At 41.4% G+C, this 20,096-nt stretch overlaps 1 protein-coding gene across 2 annotated transcripts; it reads right to left on the reverse strand.

Moving 5' to 3' along the window:
* Window positions 1–91: 91 nt before the first annotated feature.
* si:dkey-112e17.1 lies at window positions 92–19,200 on the reverse strand. Of its 2 annotated transcripts, none has more exons than XM_034541782.1 (7): window positions 19,029–19,186; window positions 9,607–10,589; window positions 7,548–7,599; window positions 6,379–6,502; window positions 4,988–5,130; window positions 2,610–2,849; window positions 92–1,500 (listed from the first exon to the last, which is right to left on the reverse strand). In XM_034541782.1, exons 1-7 carry the CDS (start codon window positions 19,107–19,109, stop codon window positions 805–807), a joined length of 2,319 nt encoding a protein of 772 aa, XP_034397673.1. In that variant the 5' UTR covers window positions 19,110–19,186; the 3' UTR covers window positions 92–804. The 2 variants fall into 2 exon arrangements, with proteins under 2 accessions (XP_034397673.1, XP_034397672.1); XM_034541781.1 differs by having other exon boundaries at window positions 94–1,500; window positions 2,610–2,852; window positions 19,029–19,200.
* Between the last annotated feature and the right edge of the window lie 896 nt (window positions 19,201–20,096).

The raw sequence follows: 20,096 nt of genomic DNA on the forward strand, positions 1-20,096 counted from the left end.
AGAAACTCTGCACCCGATCCTGACATCTGATTCTAATTGTGGTCTAACTTTGTTCCTCTTCCTGATTACATCAAATTAAGGACACAACATTGTGAATAACATAGCCTTTATTAAAACTTAACATTAATTCATAACTCATTTTAAATACTCTTGTGATGACTAGTTCTCTTTATACTACATACTAGTGAATATTAGTACACTATATGCTTTTACTTTACAATTACTATATTTAGATTTCCCTTTGATAATCCAGTCTCAGCCTCAGGAGTACATACGGTATGAAAACACTGTTGCAACATTAATATTGGTGTACGTTCTATGCTCTGCAGTACACTTTTGGATAATAAGTATAAGCATTTGTTAGAATATCCACATTAAGGAAAAAGCCGAAAGCTGACACCCGGCAAAGTGCGATGTTTGGAGTATTATAACTCACTGAAGAGCATCAAACTGGTTAAGTGCTCATAAGAGTTCAGTATTCTGGAGTACTCGCTCAGAGAATACTTTTTTGTTCATGTTTGCAATCAGTTATCTTTTCTTTTTTTTAACATAATACCACAGCACTCATTGCCATGGCTCAGTAAGCAGCATAATATTCCATATTTGTCCAAACACAATTTAAAAAAAATGGAAAACAACTAGAGTGATAAGACCAGCAGGAGGCTACAATATATGTGGTAATCATTTTGTAAAAGTTGATTTCAGAAATTAAAGAAGTATGTTATATGTTACACAAAGAGTTCAGAAATACAAAACTGGCCCACTAGAGTCCCTGCTCTGTTCAACCACTTAAAGCCCATCTGGTCACATCTGGTTGATCACACTGAACAGCACTGTGGACTGACTGAGAGACGGCTTGCTGTCATAGGCTGTGGTTGACTCGGTCATGGTGGTGAGTGTGTTGGAGGAGAGTGGACCGACCCCTCCTGACACCTGGCTGCCCCATGGCCTCCACTCTGGTCTGGTCCGCTGGCTCGGTGGGCTGAAGCTAGTGTTTCCAATGACAGGCTCCTTCCCCTTGACCAATCCATTCAACACAGCAGAAGCAGAGATCTGGTCCAGGTGCTCAGCTGAGACGAGAGGCTGCCGATCCTCCTCCTCAGAGATGGCAAACACAGGCACAATGATGTGGTCACTCTCACCTGGGAACTCACGCCTCTTTCCTGCCTGGCCGCTCTCAAGCTGACACTGGCTGACGGGAGAAGAGCCAGAGCTGGGTTCTGAGGGGGAGCCTTGGGCATGAGGAACCCCAGAGGCTTTAGTTGGGTCTGTCGGCCCGGAAAGCAGGCCGAAGCAAGGCCCTGTGAAGCGGGAGCGTCGCAGGTTGCTGGTGGAGTTGAGACGCCGTTGCCTCTGGGCGGGCTGCGAGAGAGGGAAGGAGGCATTGCTCATGGATGAGTCAGAGATAGTGCTGTGGTCTGCCTTAGCGTCCAAGTGAACATCCGAGAACACCCTCCTGCTGTTCTCCCCTCTGCAGTCAGCTACCAGACTGGATGGAGCCTGGAACGATAGGACACAAGATTCAGAAATTTAGACTTGTCACAGAAGAAAAAGCATCAAATTACACTTGTGCTTTTCATGCGATGACAAGTATACATGTCTGCAGTGAAAAAGGCCTTTATGACATAGCTGTGCCAGCATTATTCAGACAAACCATTCTGCATATCTCCAGTGCAACAAGAACGTACTGTTGTTTGAATACAAGAAAAGGAGACCAGTTTAAATGTTTAAAACAATGTGTAATTTAAATGCTGGTGGTTAGAGTAGCCAAAAACTGTACTCAAGTTGAAGTACTGTTACTTTGCGAAATCATCAAAATACCTACTTAAGTAAGTTAAATACATTTTTTTTTTTTTAAACACCAGCCCAGGCTCCTGGTCTTTTATTTGATGTTTCATCTTCTAATTACAAAACCTACCGAAAATATTCCCAGTCTGTATTTCTACGGTGTAATCACAAAATATTACATTCATATTTTACTCTGTAAAAGTACACCAATAAGTAATGTCTCTTGTTGTCTCATATTTTATCATATAAATTGCACTTGATTCATACAACAGTCTGTGACTATGGTACACTATGACAAATCAGGAGTAGTAGTAGTAGTTTTGAGGCATGGTATCCCATATGGATGTATTATTAACGTTATAGTCATTAACACAACAGATGCTCTGTCAGCATTGTTTAGGAAACAGAGTTTGTTGATACTATTAGTCATTTCAAGTCTTACAATCTAATTGTAGTTATTTAAATGGATCACATAACAGGACAGAATAATCTCAACTATTAGCATATTTTCTTACTTATTCCTGGTAGTACTCAACAGTAAGTTTTCTGCATCCACCTCAGTAATATGTGAACACATCAAATGTATCTTTCCAGAGACCATATCCTGGTTTCTTTAGATAATGTTGATAGGTAGATTTCACTAGTACCACAGAAAGTAGTTGAAAATATTTGTACTTTTGGTGAACTGAATTTAAAGTCCAGTAAGAATACCTGATTAAAACAACTCCAGAGACAAGATGAACTGAATATAGCACTGACCACTCCTCATCAACCACCTCACATACTATAAATGGTTCTGGGTGTGAAAAGGTTCTACTGACGCTGTCCACCAGCTTGGTGAAGGGACTGTTGGAGTTCCAGCTGCACCACTTCTTGTGCAGCTGAGGCAGAGGAGGGAGGAAGTCCTGGAAGGTGCGTACGCTCCACGCTCTCGGTCTGACACAGCCATCGCTGCCGTCCTTAGCAGATCTGGTACCAGTAGGTGAGGTGGAGGAGTCTGGTGAGGGCCAATCACCTGCAGAGTTGGGTCCGGTGTCACTGTGACGAAGAAACCTCTCCCTCTGCTAAGACAGATTGAATAAAGGTATTAATTAAACAGAGTAGTCTGGCCCTTCAGGGCTTTTAAACAAGATACAGTAGCATGTCCACTAGAAGCCATGTTGTCTTTATCTGCCTGAAAAATGAGAAATGGCATACTATACTATCACATGTTAATCACATTTTATTGACCGACTCTTTTCAATTAAGGAATCGCTTAAAAAAAAGAAGAAAAAAAAAGAAGATGTTTCTTAATATAAAAGGAACATAGGCCTACATCTCCCTTGAAGGCAGGTGACCTGCAATTTGTACCTGCCACAGCAAAACATTTCCCCTGTATTTGGCAGATAACTGGTGCCAATTTCATTCCCGTCAACTAGATTCAGCACTCTCATAGTCGTATCTCTGCATGCAGCAACATGGTCTTTATGCTAGGGGTATTAGCAATTGACTGGCAGCCAGTCTGCTGATTGCACCTTCTACATTTCCTCCCAACACCTGAGTTTCTCCCTGCAGATTGTGTTGTGTTCTGTATGAATGGATTAACAAGAAGGAACTGGGCTGATTAGCTTGGCCCTCTCAATCGCAAAACCAGCCAGCCAAGCATTTGTAGCTCACGTACCAATCTCAAATCATTATTTATTAAGTAAAGTAAAGCTATCAACAGAACACAGCAGGGGATTTGGACCGTTGTGTATGGACACCATCTGAACTGTACATTATAGGTCCAAACAAATGACTATTTGAGAGGACACTTTATAGTTGTATAGGTCATATTTGCTTAGCAACCAGGACAGTCTATTTGACAGGTTAGATGTGCAAAGGCGACCTTATCCTTCTTGATCGGTCAGCTGCTGTTGATTGGGGGAGGGGGAAGGTTTTAGAGGTTGCAACAATCAGACAGAGAAGTAGTCCAGATAATCCTTTACACAGAGTAACTAGCAGCTAGCTTTGTCTAGACAAGAATTAGCTAGGGGTTTAAAGAAAAATTTTCTTTTAGTCCCTAAAGCTCCACAAACACAATGGTAACTTTTAGATTTGAGACACGAGGTGAGAAATCAGCCACCTAACACAGTCGCTTGCAAGCCATGGTTCCAAAGGTGCAGTCTAAGACCCTTAAGAAGCACCTGGAGAAACTTGACACTCCCCAGAAAAACAGAAACAGTTGACTTAAGTCTGTTGAATTTAGGATAGCAAGGAATGTACAAGACCTTTTTGATCTAGACGACTTGATCCGGGTTTTAAAGTCTTCTCGTCACAGTATTGTCACTAAATTGAAGCTCTCTATCAAAGGAGTCTTTTGCAACAACATTTTATAAAATGGGGGTTCATGGCTTAATGTACATCTACATATTTGGGGGGGCTTGAAAATACCAGATGAACATGGAAGTCCACCAAGCGATGACATTGAGAAGGTGAATTTTGTATTTTCCAGTGACCCTGGCTGCTGTTAGCCTAGGCAGCATTTCTCCAACATTATTTACATGGATGTCTGCATCGAGGACACACACAGGCAGACCACACACTGTGTGCCAAAGTGTGCATGACACACACAAACACACACACACACAATTGGACCTGGGAATCTGGCCCTGTAGATAATACATTAGCCTTGTCTGCAAAAAAGCTTGCCAGTCCTTCAAAAAGCTGCCAGAGCTGTTATATGCCAACTCTTATTCCAAGAGAATACAAAAGAGAGCAGAGAAAAACATGCCTGGTTGAACTGTTTTTAACCCTTCTTCCATCTGTTAATTATACTCATTTCCCATTGGTGTCCTCGTAGGTTTAGACTGTACCACGCGTAAGCCTATAAAATGGTGTCAGTCTTATTATTGTATTTTTAGCAACACTGGGTCAATTAAAAGCAATTAATGCCCAGTCACCTCTGATGTTCATAGGTTCAGGGATAATTTCCCCAAAGCGAGGAGATCACCTACTGCTAATTTGGCCTTGAGATTAAAAAAAAGACAGTTTCACTCTCCACTGTATAGCATCAAGGCTACTTTCAGATATAACTTGTGTTGAGATATTTCAGACTGGACCAAAGTGGTGAACCAAGCGACTCTATAGAGCCACGTCACTAGCATTATGCTAGATGTTATGCCTCATGAATGTTTAGAGTAAGTTTAGTCCTACCTAGGTGATAACAACTGTGCCTTACCGTGTGAGGTGAGAAGGGCAGCCTACTTGGGCTAGTGGCTGAAGATGCAATGAAAACCTCATCTGCACCAAGGTCGAGTTCAGTCAAACCGCTGCAGGAAAGGTCCAGCTCTGCACTTTGAGAAATGTCACCGCTTGCACTGCCTGAAAAAACAGAATAAAGTACAAATATACTAAGAGTATCAATGACATGGCCATTTTGTATAGTTGTATTGAACTACAATGCTTACTGCAATAGTACAAATAGGTTGGAGTACACAGCAGTTTCACATCAACATTGTAATTGTGTGTACATTTAAATGTTGTACATTATAACAGCTTTCCCCATCGGAATGTAATTTATACTAATGCGCCACATTGATTTAATGCTCCCTACTCCTTTAAGTAAGGACTGTTTGCCATTTAGAAAAACAGCAGAGGTTATGGTGCTGTACTGCAATTTAAATGGTTCAATGAAACAACATGCAGAGTAGGCTAATCTCAACTCCTGTTTATAAGCAATGTGTTTTGGTGTAAACTCCTTACACCGTGACTTGAGCACACAGAGAGGGGGACTGTACTCCCCTGTTGTTCAAACTACTCCCAGGCTGCTTTGTGGGTTAAATGCCACAACCCACAAATCTCTCAGCCTGGGTTCAGTCCCACTGAGAGAGAGAAGCCTTTGGATTGTTCCAGGATCAAGCCTGTGTGCTGCTCCTAAACTAATGCAACTTCCCTTTCCATTGAAAACTCTACAGACCAGCCCAGAGTCCACAGAGTTCCTCAGTTTGTTTTAATTGAAAGTCATATTGTACGACATATTTATAACGCAATAGTGATGTGAAGCCTGTAACGCTCAGTGTTTGTTAAATTTTTCCCAGAAGAAATCCTGAAAATTTGCTTGTATTGAATAAAAGCAGAACTGGGTGGTTAGCTTGGACAGAGATAACCACCATGAATGAACATCCAAAGAAAGAGCACCACCTAGAGATGCACACCAGCAGAAAATCACAGCAATTGAGGCACATTCCTCAAACCCCAGGCCTTCATTTTTAAACAACAGCACTACAACTTTAGCAGCTCAGTGGTTTGAATTAACGGTAGATTGAATTAACGGTAGATTGAATTAACGGTAGATTTATATTCCTGAATGTATTATTATCATTCCTAGAATTATTGTAGTCAAAGGTCTTAACATGTTATCTAAAATAAAAATAAAAATGTATGACATCCACATTATTGTGCATTGTATGGGCTTTGGGTTCTGCAATACCTCTTAGATATACAGTATATTTTAAAAGATGTTCATCATCAATACAGTACCTTTAATCTTTGCAACAGCAATCCAATATATCAAATCGATCCAGTGTGTGTGTGTGCATTCATGTGTGTGCAGGTGTATGTCGTCCTAACCTGTGTGTGGCGGGCTGTCATTGTTGTTGTCCTGCTCTGTGGTTGCTTCCAGGGTGCTCTGATTCTCAGCCATCAGCTGAAGCTCGCTGACCTCAGCCTCGGTGTTCTGGACTCCCTCTGGCACCTACAAAACCAGGCGTCATCATACCACCAAACATGTTCAATACAGGTGTTCTCAGAGGGAATCAACCCCCGAAGCCAACCAAAGCAATGTCCTGGTTATACGCCTCATATAATGGCACATGTTTCATGATTTGGAAACATGAAGAAAATGTGCATACATGTGCTTCACTGAATCCATTAGACAACTCTAAAAGATTCAGGTGTGTTAGTCTAGTTGCTGCTTGAGCTACTAGCCTCAAGCAGAGATCAGGAGTTGGCTACAGAGGTCTGCAAAGCTCAAATCCCTCGCCCCCAATTTCTAAAATTTTCAAACATGCATCTCTCTTTAGCCACAAACCCTGACTCAAGCGGCATTACTTAAGGACATTTATCAGATTTCACACAGCGTTCTCTAGAGCCACAAAAGGCTTACACTTATTCTCACATATGGAGTCGTTCTCCCCGACACCTGTAAACAGAACCTTGAATTAAATTTATTTTTGTTGAATCAGCATTCTGAAAAATCAGAGGACATAGACTTGTTGATCATGTTTCATTTTGTTGAAACATTGCACTATAAATTGCTTTGATGCAAGATGTTATTGCTACTAAGACACATCCAGCAGGGATAATGAGAGCTAACTGGCTGTAACATTATTGATATACACTTTCAACTGCCAAAATGTAGAAATTTAATCCGAATGACACCAAGTACCAATTTCAGAAGTTTACAACTTAATATTTTATGATGTAAATCACTATAAACTGCTTCATCATCGGGTAGATCATCCTACATTTCCAAACTGTATGATCTGATGTGAACCGTAGGTGGTGCTGCTCTGTGGGGCGTGGAGGGGCAGTGCTCCAGCAGTAGACTTCAGGGGAAAAGAAGATTAAATAAAATGTCCAGTGATCCCAGATAAAGCTCTGTTTTCAGAAGAATGTCTAACTGACAAAAAAGCAATAGAGAGAAGACGACACGTGGGGGAGGTTGAGAAAGTGACTTTAAGAGATGACAAAGGGAGAAGATATGGGAAGAAACAGGGAGTACACGGTAGTGTCCGTACCTCAGAGTTGCTGGATGCACAGGAGCTTGCTCTTTTTGGACACAGTTTGGGTCTGGAAACATACAGTACCAAAGCAATTTAGTTTTTAATTAAAGACGTATCCAACAAAGCCACTGTTCGCAGAGTCTGGGTGTTCACAATCTGACCAGAAATATAAAAACTTAATGGCTCCAACATAACCGTGGCTATTTCCCCTAAATATTTGCTCTATTGTGGTGTTGGATGATGACGCAAAATGCATCACAATCTTGCATTCACACATGCCACCACTCTAGCCCTTCACAGTGGTTGTTACTGAGATCTTTTTTCCCCTGAAGGGAAGTGCAGCTGTCACTTATTTACTGCCGATGACGACACACTGGTGGATATAAATATATAATTATTTTATGAGTGTGAAACTAACCAATATGACTTGTCTTGTCTACTATTTCCTTTTCTGTTCTTTAGTCCACATCAACCAATGAAGCATGCAGCAATGCAAGTCTTATTAAAAATTACTCTTACAGCTGAATGAGTTCATTACCAGCCGCCGGTCAACTGAGGGCAACCCCTGCTGTGACTCTCATCCTTTTTGGCTGTTTTCTGGCCAGAGAGGACCTTAGAAGTTATTGCTGCTTTAAACTTGCAAGACCTTGCCTTGCACACCAGGCTTGTTGTTTTCCAGGGATTTTTATGAACTCATTTAAATTAATAGGGAATGAGAAAAGGGCTGCTTGTTAGTTTCTATATAATGCATTCCCGAGCTTCTGAATGGCTGGTGTTGCTAATTACACTTTCATTTTATTGAACACGTGTTTCCTATTTCCCTTTCATTAATAGTGAGAACCTATGGAGACACTGAGCTGCACTGGAAATGAACACAAATCATTAAACAGAGGTGATTCTCACAACAACCCGAATACTAAGGCTGACACAAAGCTAAACCTTGCTGGGTTTTTAATCTATCTGGACTAGTAGGGTAAAACAGTCTGCTTGTTAGAACAGATAGTATTACAAACCTCCAAACTTAACCCCTCAGCCTGTGTTCATTGTCCCCTGGGATGGACAAGAGGGAACAGCTTGTAAATTACACCTTTTGATTGTCTGACAATGCTATCGGTACCAAACTCACATGGAGTTTTAATTCTCCTTTTTGTCCCCGTTTCCCCGCCCATTCACTTTCATGCAGCCTGCGTGTTTTTGTGTGCTGGAATTGATGCCAGGTGCTGTACCTTGAATGCCCCGCTGTATATGGTGAGAATGCTCCACATCAAGGAAGCCGCACATTTGCAACCAAACCCAACTAATCACCAAGGGTCACCACATCAGGGACTGACCCTTCCAGCTGAGTCAACATAACAAGGTGGTGATTGTGTACGTGTAAGTTCGTACATCTCTGAGTACGTGCGTTTACTGTTACACCAGCCCATTTTCACTCATGGGAGAAATCCTAGATAAGACTTGTGCTTTTTGTCAGGAAAATAACAGCTAAGAACTCAGTTAAATGGAGTTTGTGTTTAAAAAAAAAAAAAAAGCAAGAAAAGCATTTGAATGGATGAAAATGGACGGAATCACCAAAACATTATGAGGCGTCATCCTCTGGGTAACATAAATGTCTGATTTCAAGGCAGTCAATCCGAATGTTGCTGAGATATTTTAATCTGAACTAAAATGTCAACATATTGATGACATTAGAGGAAAAGTAGTTTCAAACATTTGCTAGTTTTAAGAAAAAGAAAAAGTTTCAATACATATTATATTTGTAAAGAAACTAACATATCTCCAGAGGGTTATTTTGTATTAATTATGACTCAACAAAAGCTTCACCTAGTGGCTGATTTCTGTCTTTCATAACTTCTCAGCTTGTATTTTGTTAGCTAATCTTTCTATTGCAAAACGTGCATTTGGTCTGGAAAATGCAGCTCAATAGTAGCAAATAAAAGTCAATAACCATAATTGAGTTGACATTAATCTGACCATCTGGTTATTGTCTCTAATCTATTGGTCTATGCTATTTGTATCTTATCATCCTATAAATAAAGTAAATAAATATTAGATAAATAAATTATATTGCTGTTACCTGAATATGATGCAGAGGGCACTTGTAAGTATCATTGCGAAGAGGGCAGCTCCACTCACAGCAGCCAGCAAAGAATCTACTTTGCTGGCTGTGGGAGCCAAGGAACGGCGGTCCCCCCCTGGCTCAGTCAGGTTGTGGTAGTGGAAGAGAAGAGCGAAACCGCGGCCCCAGTGGGTGGTGGTGATGAGCTCCATGATGACCTCCACCATCTCCTGGCTGGAGCCGAAAACCAGCTGGCTGCTGGGAGGCCGGTTAGACCCACAGAACCTGGAGGAGAACGTGATGAGGTCCGAGATGTAGAGAACATCGTGGGGGCAGGCGTCAAGCACCGAGTGCTGGGTTTCTGGGCTCACAGCTGGCATTTCAGTGGAGTGTGGCGAGGCAAGGGTGGTCTCTTGCACAACTGTGCTTGGGTTAGAACTGGGACTGAGGTCTCCCACGAGGTGAAACGAGGAGACGGAGTTGACAGCCTTGTCTTCTGGAGGCACAGCCCCAGGTAGGAGGAGGAGAGAGAAGGGAGATGGCGAAGAAAGGCCAGAGGAGGCATCCGTGGCTCTTTTGGCAGAATTTGAGACTTTGGCAATCTCCATCTTTGTGGACTGTTCCTGGACCACTACTTGCTTGACCTCGGCATCTTGGGAGGACTGCTGAGTTTTTGCGACATCCCCTACACTTTGAAGCATGGGCTCTTTAGCTGCTGATGAAGTTTTATCTGCCGCTACGCTGCCAGGAGCGAAAGTCACCTCTTCCTCTGCCTCTGCCTCTTCCACTGCAAAATTGGAGAAAGCAGAGTACTGTGCAGCGGAGTCATGGTTTTCAAACACATCAAAGTCAAATATCTCCAGAATAAGCTGGTAATCAACAGGCACAAAGAACTGCCAAACACAGTGTGTCCCAGAGGAGTAGTTGTAGGGGAAGCCAGGGGACAGAATGAGGCCTTGGACGTCCACCACATCCACCTTGGCACCACAGTCAAAGTACACCTGCAATATGAGTCACATTAAGTTAGTCGTTTCATAATTTCAAACCTGCTCTTAAGAAATTGCAACCAAATAATTTTACACTTTGAGGTTTATTTCAGGTACTAACTGACACCTCAGAGTAACAATCAATGTGATTCATTCAGCAAAAATACTGCCAGAGTTGGGGCTTTTGATTCCCATGCAAACATTTATGAAATTCAAAAGAGTATTGACCAGTATTATGTTACATTCTGCCTAAATTCTAAGATGAGTCACGTCATGAGATAAAGGCCACCAAGTGATTCAATTAAGTTTATTTTGTATAGCCCAATATCACAAATTACAAATTTGCCTCAGAGGGCTTTACAATCTGCACACATACGACATCCCTGTCCCAGAACCTCACATCGGATCAGGAAAAACTCCCCAAAAATAACCTTTGATAGGGAAAAAAGGGAAGAAACCTTCAGTAGAGCAACAGAGGAGGATCCCTCTCCCTGGATGGACAGAAGCAATAGATGTCATTTGTACAGAATGAACAGCATTTACAAAGTTACATAAACACATTACATGAATATGACAATGTATGAATATGAATGGAACTCCATTTCATGAAACAGAAGGAGGTAGAGAGGAGGGGGCGGGGCGCATCAGCAGGGCCAACGCGGGAGGCCGGCTCACCAGGCATCAGACACCTCCAGGTCCAATGGACCCTATGAGACGTGAAGTCACAACGACTCCGGGGAGGAAGCAGAGTTAATAAGGTGCAATGGAGAGATGTAAATTCATCCATAAGGAGAGAGAGAAGAGGAGATAGGTGCTCAGTGTATCCTAAAACATCCCCCAACAGCCTATAAGCCTATAGCAGCATATCAAGGGGCTCGACCAGGGCAAACCTGATTCAGCCCTAACTACAAGCACTATCAAACAGGAAAGTCTTAAGTCTATTCTTGAATGAGGTGACTGTGTCTGCCTCCCGGACTGAAAGAGGAGCTTGATAACTGAAGGCTCTTGCTCCCATCCTACTTTTTAGGACTCTAGGAACCACAAGTAGCCCCGCATTTAGTGAGCGCAGCTCTCTAGCGGGGCAATATGGTACTACAAGCTCCTTAAGATATGATGGTGCATCACCAATCAAGGCTTTGTAGGTGAGGAGAAGAATTTTAAATGTGATTCTTGATTTTACAGGGAGCCAGTGCAGCGCAGCTAATACAGGAGTAATGTGATCTCTTTTCTTAGTTTTTGTGGAGTACACGAGCTGCATCATTCTGGATCAACTGGAGGGACTTAAGAGACTTATTAGAGCAGCCTGATAATTAGGAGTTGCAGTAATCTAGTCTGGAAGTAACAAACGCGTGAACCAGCTTTTCTGCATCTTTTTGAGACAAGATGTGCCTGATTTTTGAAATGTTACGTAGATGAAAAAATGCAATCCTTGAGATTTGCTTAACGTGGGAGTTAAAGGACAAGTCTCAGTTAAAGATAACGCCGAGATTCTTTACAGTGGTGTTGGATGCCAGGGCAATGCCATCTACAGAAACCACATCACCAGATAATTGATCTCTGAGGTGTTCAGGGCCCAGTAAAAAAACTTCAGTTTTGTCTGAGTTTAACATCAGGAAGTTGCAGGTCATCCATGTGTTTATGTCTTTAAGACATTCTTGAATTTTAGCGAGCTGGTTGGTCTCCTCTGGTTTGATCGATAAATATAATTGAGTATCGTCTGCATAGCAATGAAAGTTTATGCAGTGTTTCCTGATAATATTGCCCAAAGGAAGCATATATAAAAGGTAAATAAAATTGGTCCAAGCACAGAACCTTGTGGAACTCCGTGATTAACGTTGGTGGTCATTGAGGCTTCATCGTTTACAAATACAAATTGAGATCGATCTGATAAATAGGATTTAAACCAACTTAAACCAATGGTGTTCTGATTAAGTTATCTTTGTCAAAGGAACCAACAACCATCAGCAAATAATACACTTTACTAACATAAACCAGCTTTAAACTGAACTATTCAACTCTGCAGTTATGCCTTTATACCAAAGCCTATGTTTTGACTGTATTGCATGCTTGGGTAACCCTGGGGAGGGTATTTCTTCAAACATGCTGGCCGTAATTCATCCCAGGTGTGTGGGGGACCTGAAATCTAAGTAGAGGCAGATTTGTGGCTGGGCCCGGGAGCTGAAGACCAGACCTTAGTAGGGGGCCCGCGTGTTTATGAGCTTTCCTTTTGGCCTCAGTTCTGGACTGTGGGAATGACCCAGACTGGCAGACCCCCATGCCAGACAGGTAGCAAACCAACACCCGCGGGCGACACTTGTGCTCTGGACTGGGCTAAAAGTATAAGGGATATGGAAGGGGAGAGGGCAACGGGGACACAAGAAAAGCTAAAGTCTATTGGAGCCAGACAGGCTCTTTGATTGCTCCATGGACCATCTATTCCCATCTGAATGCATTTATCAAAGGAATTCTTCAGTCAGTAGATTTTTTGTAGCAAACAGCCTCACAGCCAGGTAACAGCATATAACAGACACATGGGAGGTTAGAGAGGTCACACACAATATGTGTGTGTGTGTTCTGTTGGGTGTTAGAAGTTGTAATTTTGTTCTCACATTGGAATTTTAATTTAAAGACAATAATCACAATCTGCCCCCCAAACCATGAGGCATAACACAGTTTCAACAGGTCCGCAGCCAAACTCGTACTTTCTACAGACGTCTTTAAATTACATGATACACAATAATCAATTCAAGTGTGCCATGTGAGTGACATTGAATGTAATGACATTTTTGCTCACTCTTCTGCTAAATTGAATATTAAATGTCTTATAAGTTACAACAATTCTCATGTAAACTTTGATCATTAAAGTTGTATTTAGCTGTTTTTCCTCTGACATTTGGAAGCAATTACTTTGGCACATGGCATGCTACACTTGCACTGCCTGCACTCTTACTAGAAATGAATGTACGATAGAAAAGAATTACACGGATGACATTTGAACGGGCCAAATGCCATTCCTGTTGAGGCTGAAGAGAGTAAGCTGATTTGGGGTTCACAGTGTATGCGGCGAGGTTGCGCAATGAGGGCAACCACTTCACAATATGGGGGCAAAACAGGGGGAAGAGAAGGATAGTGTGTCCTCTTTTAGGGCGAGAATGACCAGTGGTGAGAGAATGTACGTTTATTCATTCTGCTACGTTGCTGGCCTTTCCTTAACCTCCCTGCTGCAAACAATGCTCCTTTATGAATGAATAGTCTCTTGCAAGATGTGAAATATTGCATCTAATGAAAGAGAACTGTGCCATAGAGAGAGACTGTATCATCAGGACGAGGCGGCCGGGAGGTCCCCAGCACCATAGGATGCATGCTAGACTACACATGAAAGGGCCCCAAAGTGCCACACTGTCAGATGGAAATGGGACATTCTTATAATGCCAAACATCGCGGTTCTGTTACATCAGAGGCCGTTCCACTGGCAGGTCGCTAATTATTCAAGGATGCCTTTTCTCTTGGTGAAACAATGGGCTGCAGTGCCGTTTTGGTGAGCCACTCCACAAACGGGGGAGGGCAGATAATATTTTAATGAAGTGATGCTAATAAGTACAAGGCAAGCTGAAAATTTATATAAGAGCCGGCTGATCATTTTGTCCCAGTTGTGCCACTGACAGGAGCTTCCCTGGACAGAAGTAGATCAACTGAGCACATAATTGTCTGAAATGACTTGTTCAGTGAAACATCAGACAAGCTGCAGTCATTACTTAGAGGCCCCTGACAAATGGTATTGTTCTATCGTTTTCACTCTGCGTCAGTACATCTTTAAAAGAAAAAAGAAAAAACAGAAGGTGTTTCAATCACATACCATGATGGGGTTAATACGTCTGTCTAATTACGACAGAGGCAAATTAAAATCCTCTGATGCTGTGGAATTGATTTGTTTGTATAGTGCCATTGTATAAGAATATAATTTGTATATAATTTATTTTTAAATTATTGTTAAAAATATTATTTAAAACTATGGAAAACTATTTTAACCAGAACATGTATCTATGAGAGGTTGCAGCCTATACAAAAAGGCAGGATGTGGTCAGAAAAAAAGATGAGAAATAAACAAAAAGGAAAATAGTAAAAAAAAAGAAAAGGACATTTTGACCTCTCTGCAGTAAAGGTACACCTTTATTTGACAAAACAGAAGTCTGACCCAACTGTTGGCTGTAACAGGGATTTTTTAAACCACCCAGGTTGACGACACCGCTGTGAAAACTCGAGCTGGCTTCTGCTGAAGTACAACACGCAAACACACATACACACTCACACATATACACACACACACACACACACACACACACACACACACAAACACACAAACACACACACAGGGGCCCCTCAAAAGGGGGCAGGAATCTTCACCAGCCCTGTTTACGAAAAGTGACACTGCTTCACAGGGTTAGTGCTTGAGCAGTAGCAGTTCAGGGTGCTTTTCGATCTCTCAGGTCTGGACCGATATCAACATTGCACAGCTTTGTGGGCCAAATAGTGTGTAGCCTGCACTAAATTAATTTTTCATTATCGTTAATGTAATCAAGTAGTCGACAGGGTTTGAGATCTGAGTGATACAGACCCGAGGAGACACAATATTAAGGAAAATACAGTCAAAATTGTACTACATTTTAGAACAGACATAAAATGTGATCACTAAAATAGAAAATGTAAGAGTAGATGGTGTAAAATCAATGATGCGGATGAGACAGATCTTACCACGAATCAAATACAAACCAGAGCTATTTGAGTTAAACAAGGAGTGCCACTAATTGGTAGAAAAGTCCACGTTTTCTCAATGTGCAAGGCAATGAACAGGAATTGCACTGGTGAAAGATACAGATAAAGATAAAGATACATTCCAAACAATACCGGAGAGCACACTGACACAAAAGGTCAGTGCTTGCAGGGCACATGGAATACAGAAAAATGAGGAAACAGCTCTTTTTAAAATAACTTAGTTTCCCCATATACCGATCATAAACTGCAACATGCAGCTAAAAAGAAGATAGGATGAGATCTTAAAGTGTTTTAGACAACTGAGTCAGCAGCTGCAACTCAATATCAGCAAGATGCCCCATTTGTTTGTTTCCTATTTTGTACAGCTGCCTCCAAATGCACAGAGAAAAAGCTCCTTGAGGTCATTTTCCACAGCTGTAAAAAGCGCTAACACTCGAGCCCAGCGTTTATCACATAACTCCTCTGTGATGTCAATGCCTCTCCTGATGGGCTCATGTCAGTGGCTGGAGAGTAAGTTTACAAACTGGTGTGGCGGCCTGATTAAGCCAGGCATTTCTAGGGTCGCCCTCGTTGGCCACTGTAGTGCTGGCTCAGCACATGTACACCACTGCCTCGCATATCACGAGTGACTTATGAAAGGCCTCTTTGAGCCATTGCATCAACATTTTATTTACACAGCCATCATAGACACACGGAAAAGTGGAACGCTATAAATTGTTACCGCTGTGGTTCCCGAACTCGCACAGATATGCGACTGGGTGAGCGAGACGACAGGCAAAGGCAGGCTCTCCCTTCCATGTGTGTGGCGTATAGACCTATTAACATAGTTCCTCTAAAAAGTGCTGCTGTGGTAGCTGTTAAAGCGGGTCTGTGGAACCCTGTGGTGAATCACGACCTTATCTTCACGGTGGTTTCAACCAGTTTGGAGGAATCATTTCCAGATTTTGGAATGTGGTCCAGTGAATGCATCTATTATAATTAGTCTTTCGGCAGCACCAATCGTGTCGGCTAGCTAACTGTGTGACACAGTTAAACTGCAAACAATCAGCGTCTAAATGGAGTATAAACACCTTTTCAAAGTGAAACCTTGGCATCAAAATTGTCGGACAAGCTTATTTAAAAAAATCATCCCTGGCCCCAGTGTCACACATGTATTTGCATTACATTCAAGTGTCCAAGCTAAGCTTTAGATTGTTCTTCTATTCTAAAGTTATTTACAGAATCACTAAAGACTTCTAACCATCTGGATGAAAAAAAGAAATTTCTCTGCTGTACGACAAGAACGACTTTTAACCTGGTCCCCAAGTTGCGAATCTATTTTCTCTCAAGGAAGCCGGAAATTACATATTTCATTGCTGTCCTGTTTTACAACAGAAAAAAATGTGAATGTGTTGTTTTGTTTGAAAACACAAAGTAATAGAAAGTAAAATCAATATAGAAAAGCATCAGTGGGTGTTTTATATTTTTGTTCACGGCTACCATCTTCTTTTGAGTTAGAAAAACACTAAAACTTAAAAATGTAAACCGCGACACCATATCAATCTCAACTGGGGCATGTAAAAAGTATAATTATATAACAGACAGTAAACAACCTACTTCATCTGTACATCAACCAGAGTAGAACAGCACTTCAGTGATACACAGTGACATGTTTGTCTGTTGACAGAATGTGTGCATCAGATTGTCAGATAATTCATGGGAGTAGTAAGTGAATTCACTGGGGTCCCACAACTCTGGACTGACAGACTAGGATGCCTCCTGTGTTTTCTGAGCGGGATAGAATAAATTCCAAGCTTATTTATGCTGTTCCAAAAATCAACTTAATACAAAAGGGGAGCAGAGGACAAAGACATCATTTACCATGCCCCCTCAGGCAGATAATTGCAAAGATACTGAGCACCCAAGGCACACAGGAACTAAAGCTGGAGACGATTCAATATACCAAGGGCTTTTGTTGTCTAGTTCCAAGAATTGTGCTGCTGAGCCGCCATTCTCCATCAGTGGAAGAGGATGACTCTTGACAGGAGGAAGCTTCTCCTAGCTGACAATGTGGTCTTGATGTCCTATAGGAGATCTGTCAAGGCTAATCCTTCTGGGTTTTGACACCAGCCACTGTCGCTAATGGGGACATTTGGGTGCATAAATCCAACACAAAAGAATATGGGATTGGAAGAGCGACTGGGGGATGCCGTTTACAGTTTGGACACTGCGCTTCAATGACTCAAAAACTACATTTGGCAGGAAATCACATAAAATATGGAGTACATCCCTGACATTGTTAGAATGTTGTTGCTTATTTCCATTTCCAAGAACACAGGGGATAACATAGCATCTTGTCAGTGAGAACCATTCACCTATGTATTACAGTATGCTATCATATACAGTGTTAACTGATCTGAGCAACGGGAAATCCCTTTTCCTTTTTTCATGAGCAAACCGAGACCCATCTCTGCCGCTTTCTATGTAAACATTACTGTTCCAGGCAGCTGAAGATGTACATTAACAAGTCCGGTCAACTCCGGACTGTTTTGATTCCTGTTTTATCAGAGAAAAACTTTTGATCATGAACTCCTTGCATGTCATGGGCACGGCTTGAGAATTTGCCTCAATGAGTATGACAAGTAAAACATCAGGTTTACATGCTCTCAATGTGGTTCTCATTTCAGCAGTTGGGACTCTGCATGCCATTCTCTAACTCTGGGAAGAGCAGTAAAATCAAAACATGCCTGTGTCATCAAAACATCCCTTTGAAAGCCCTTGAGGATACAAAGTGAGACATTCTAAAATATAGCCCAATACTGTAATATATGTCAAAGAGTAATTCAGCATGATGTAAGGCGATTAAAAAAATGTTCACTGTTTTTTTATTGTCAAATAGGCAAAGGATATTAATTTCATAACAATGAATAAGGAGACTGACTGTGAACCTCGCAATCCACTTTTAGGCTAAGCATTGTTGACAGACAGTTTCAAATCACAAACTAACATTGCTTTGATCACATGTTTTACGCAATACATTTTGTTTCTTACACAACGTTCGCAATTGCAGCAGTAGCTAAGACTGTGCTTGGAGGAAGTAGTTACTCTACGTCTCATCTGTCAAACAGAACGTACGCAAAACTATTAAAAAAATAGCAACATGTAAAAAGTCTGCCAAACTTTCCTATACTGCAATGCTTGAACTTAGACGTGTTTCAGCATAATGGCATTCTGATACAGTCGGCATAAATGGTATCCAACTAAATGCATTGTTTTACAGTAGGATATTAAAATGTTAACTTGGCTGAATATTTACCCACCGCTTCTTGTGCTATCGCCTACAACGGTGTATATTAAGTTATTTTTGCTACAACGTTACAAAACTGTGGACAGAACAGACGAACTACGTATTAATTGAAAATGTAGTTGGTGCAAGTGTTTCCTTGCGTCTCAAGAAGTATGCCGAGATGAATGGAAGCACCGAACTTGTCTTAAAACAACTTGCGTGAAGTCTCTTGGGGTCACAATGTTTGCCGAGGAGCAAACATAGCATCTTGCCGAGGAGCAAACATTGTTGAATATCGCGATTTACGAACGGACTTCTCGGCTTGATTCTCCATACATGTGCGCACGGTACTGCACCGGGCTGGAGGTAAAGCGTGTGAATTATTGTCAGCTTATTGTCAACAAATGTCAACTTACTTTCTGTGCAACGCATCCCATCACGAAGAGTAGGTATGTTGTCATAAAAACATGGGCCCCAAGCGACGTAACACCACTCATTTTCCCTCTAATTGTTCCTTTTTAGTGCGACGCACAGTGAACCGTGTCCCGCTCCTCTGCTTCCCTCTCATTCACCTGAAGTATCGGGAGCGCGCTTCCATCGTTCATGGGCGATGATCCCGAGATAAAAACTCCCCTATTTTTGACTTTAGAGTGACTTTACCTTTAAGTATATCACATTTAGTTTAAAATAACGTGACAGTGTGCTAGCCTACGACTGGAGCTCTAGCCAGTGCAATTAATGCCGACCACACACTTATATCATTATAGCTATTATAATTATATTGCCTAAATGCCTTCCTTCTTCCAGTCTAGGCTAACAGATACAGGCAAGTAACATGTTGTATTGGTATGCTTGCCTCGTGTATTTAGCAATGTGTGATTGTAATATTCGTATAGTAGCCTATATATATAGTATTTGCTATATGACCCCATACTTATGAATTTACAATTATTTTGTCCGTCTTTCACAATTATATTGGAGCCCGGGCAATGAAGCCTAAAAGAGTAAAAAAAATCCAATATAGTAACTGTTAAACAATAATTTATAAAGACTAATATGTATCCCAAAGCAGGAGAGCAATTGGCTACACAGACTGGACACGTTCATTCCTAAAAAGGTTTAGCATATTTTTTATAATTCTACCGACTTACGTTTTGGGTGAAAGAAAAACAAAACAATTCTGAGAGAAATTGGTGAGGTTGTGTTGTTTTTACACTATTGATCAGCCTTTTGTCTAAAGAGTGTAATTATTGATACTGTCACTAGATGGCACCAAAGTAAGAAAGTTTAAATATTTCACCCATTCATTCAAAAAAAGATGTACCCTGGGCTTTATAGGTTTATTAAATATGAATAGGTGGGTCTAACTAGTTTAACTATGTAATTTGACTGGAGACTGATCAAATAGAAATATAGAGCCAAACACTTTACACCTCATCGTTGTGTGTTATCTGCAGGTGTCTATTAGTACGAGGTTCCCTGCA

Source organism: Cyclopterus lumpus, chromosome 9, assembly GCF_009769545.1.
Source record: "Cyclopterus lumpus isolate fCycLum1 chromosome 9, fCycLum1.pri, whole genome shotgun sequence".
Lineage (NCBI taxonomy): Eukaryota > Metazoa > Chordata > Actinopteri > Perciformes > Cyclopteridae > Cyclopterus > Cyclopterus lumpus.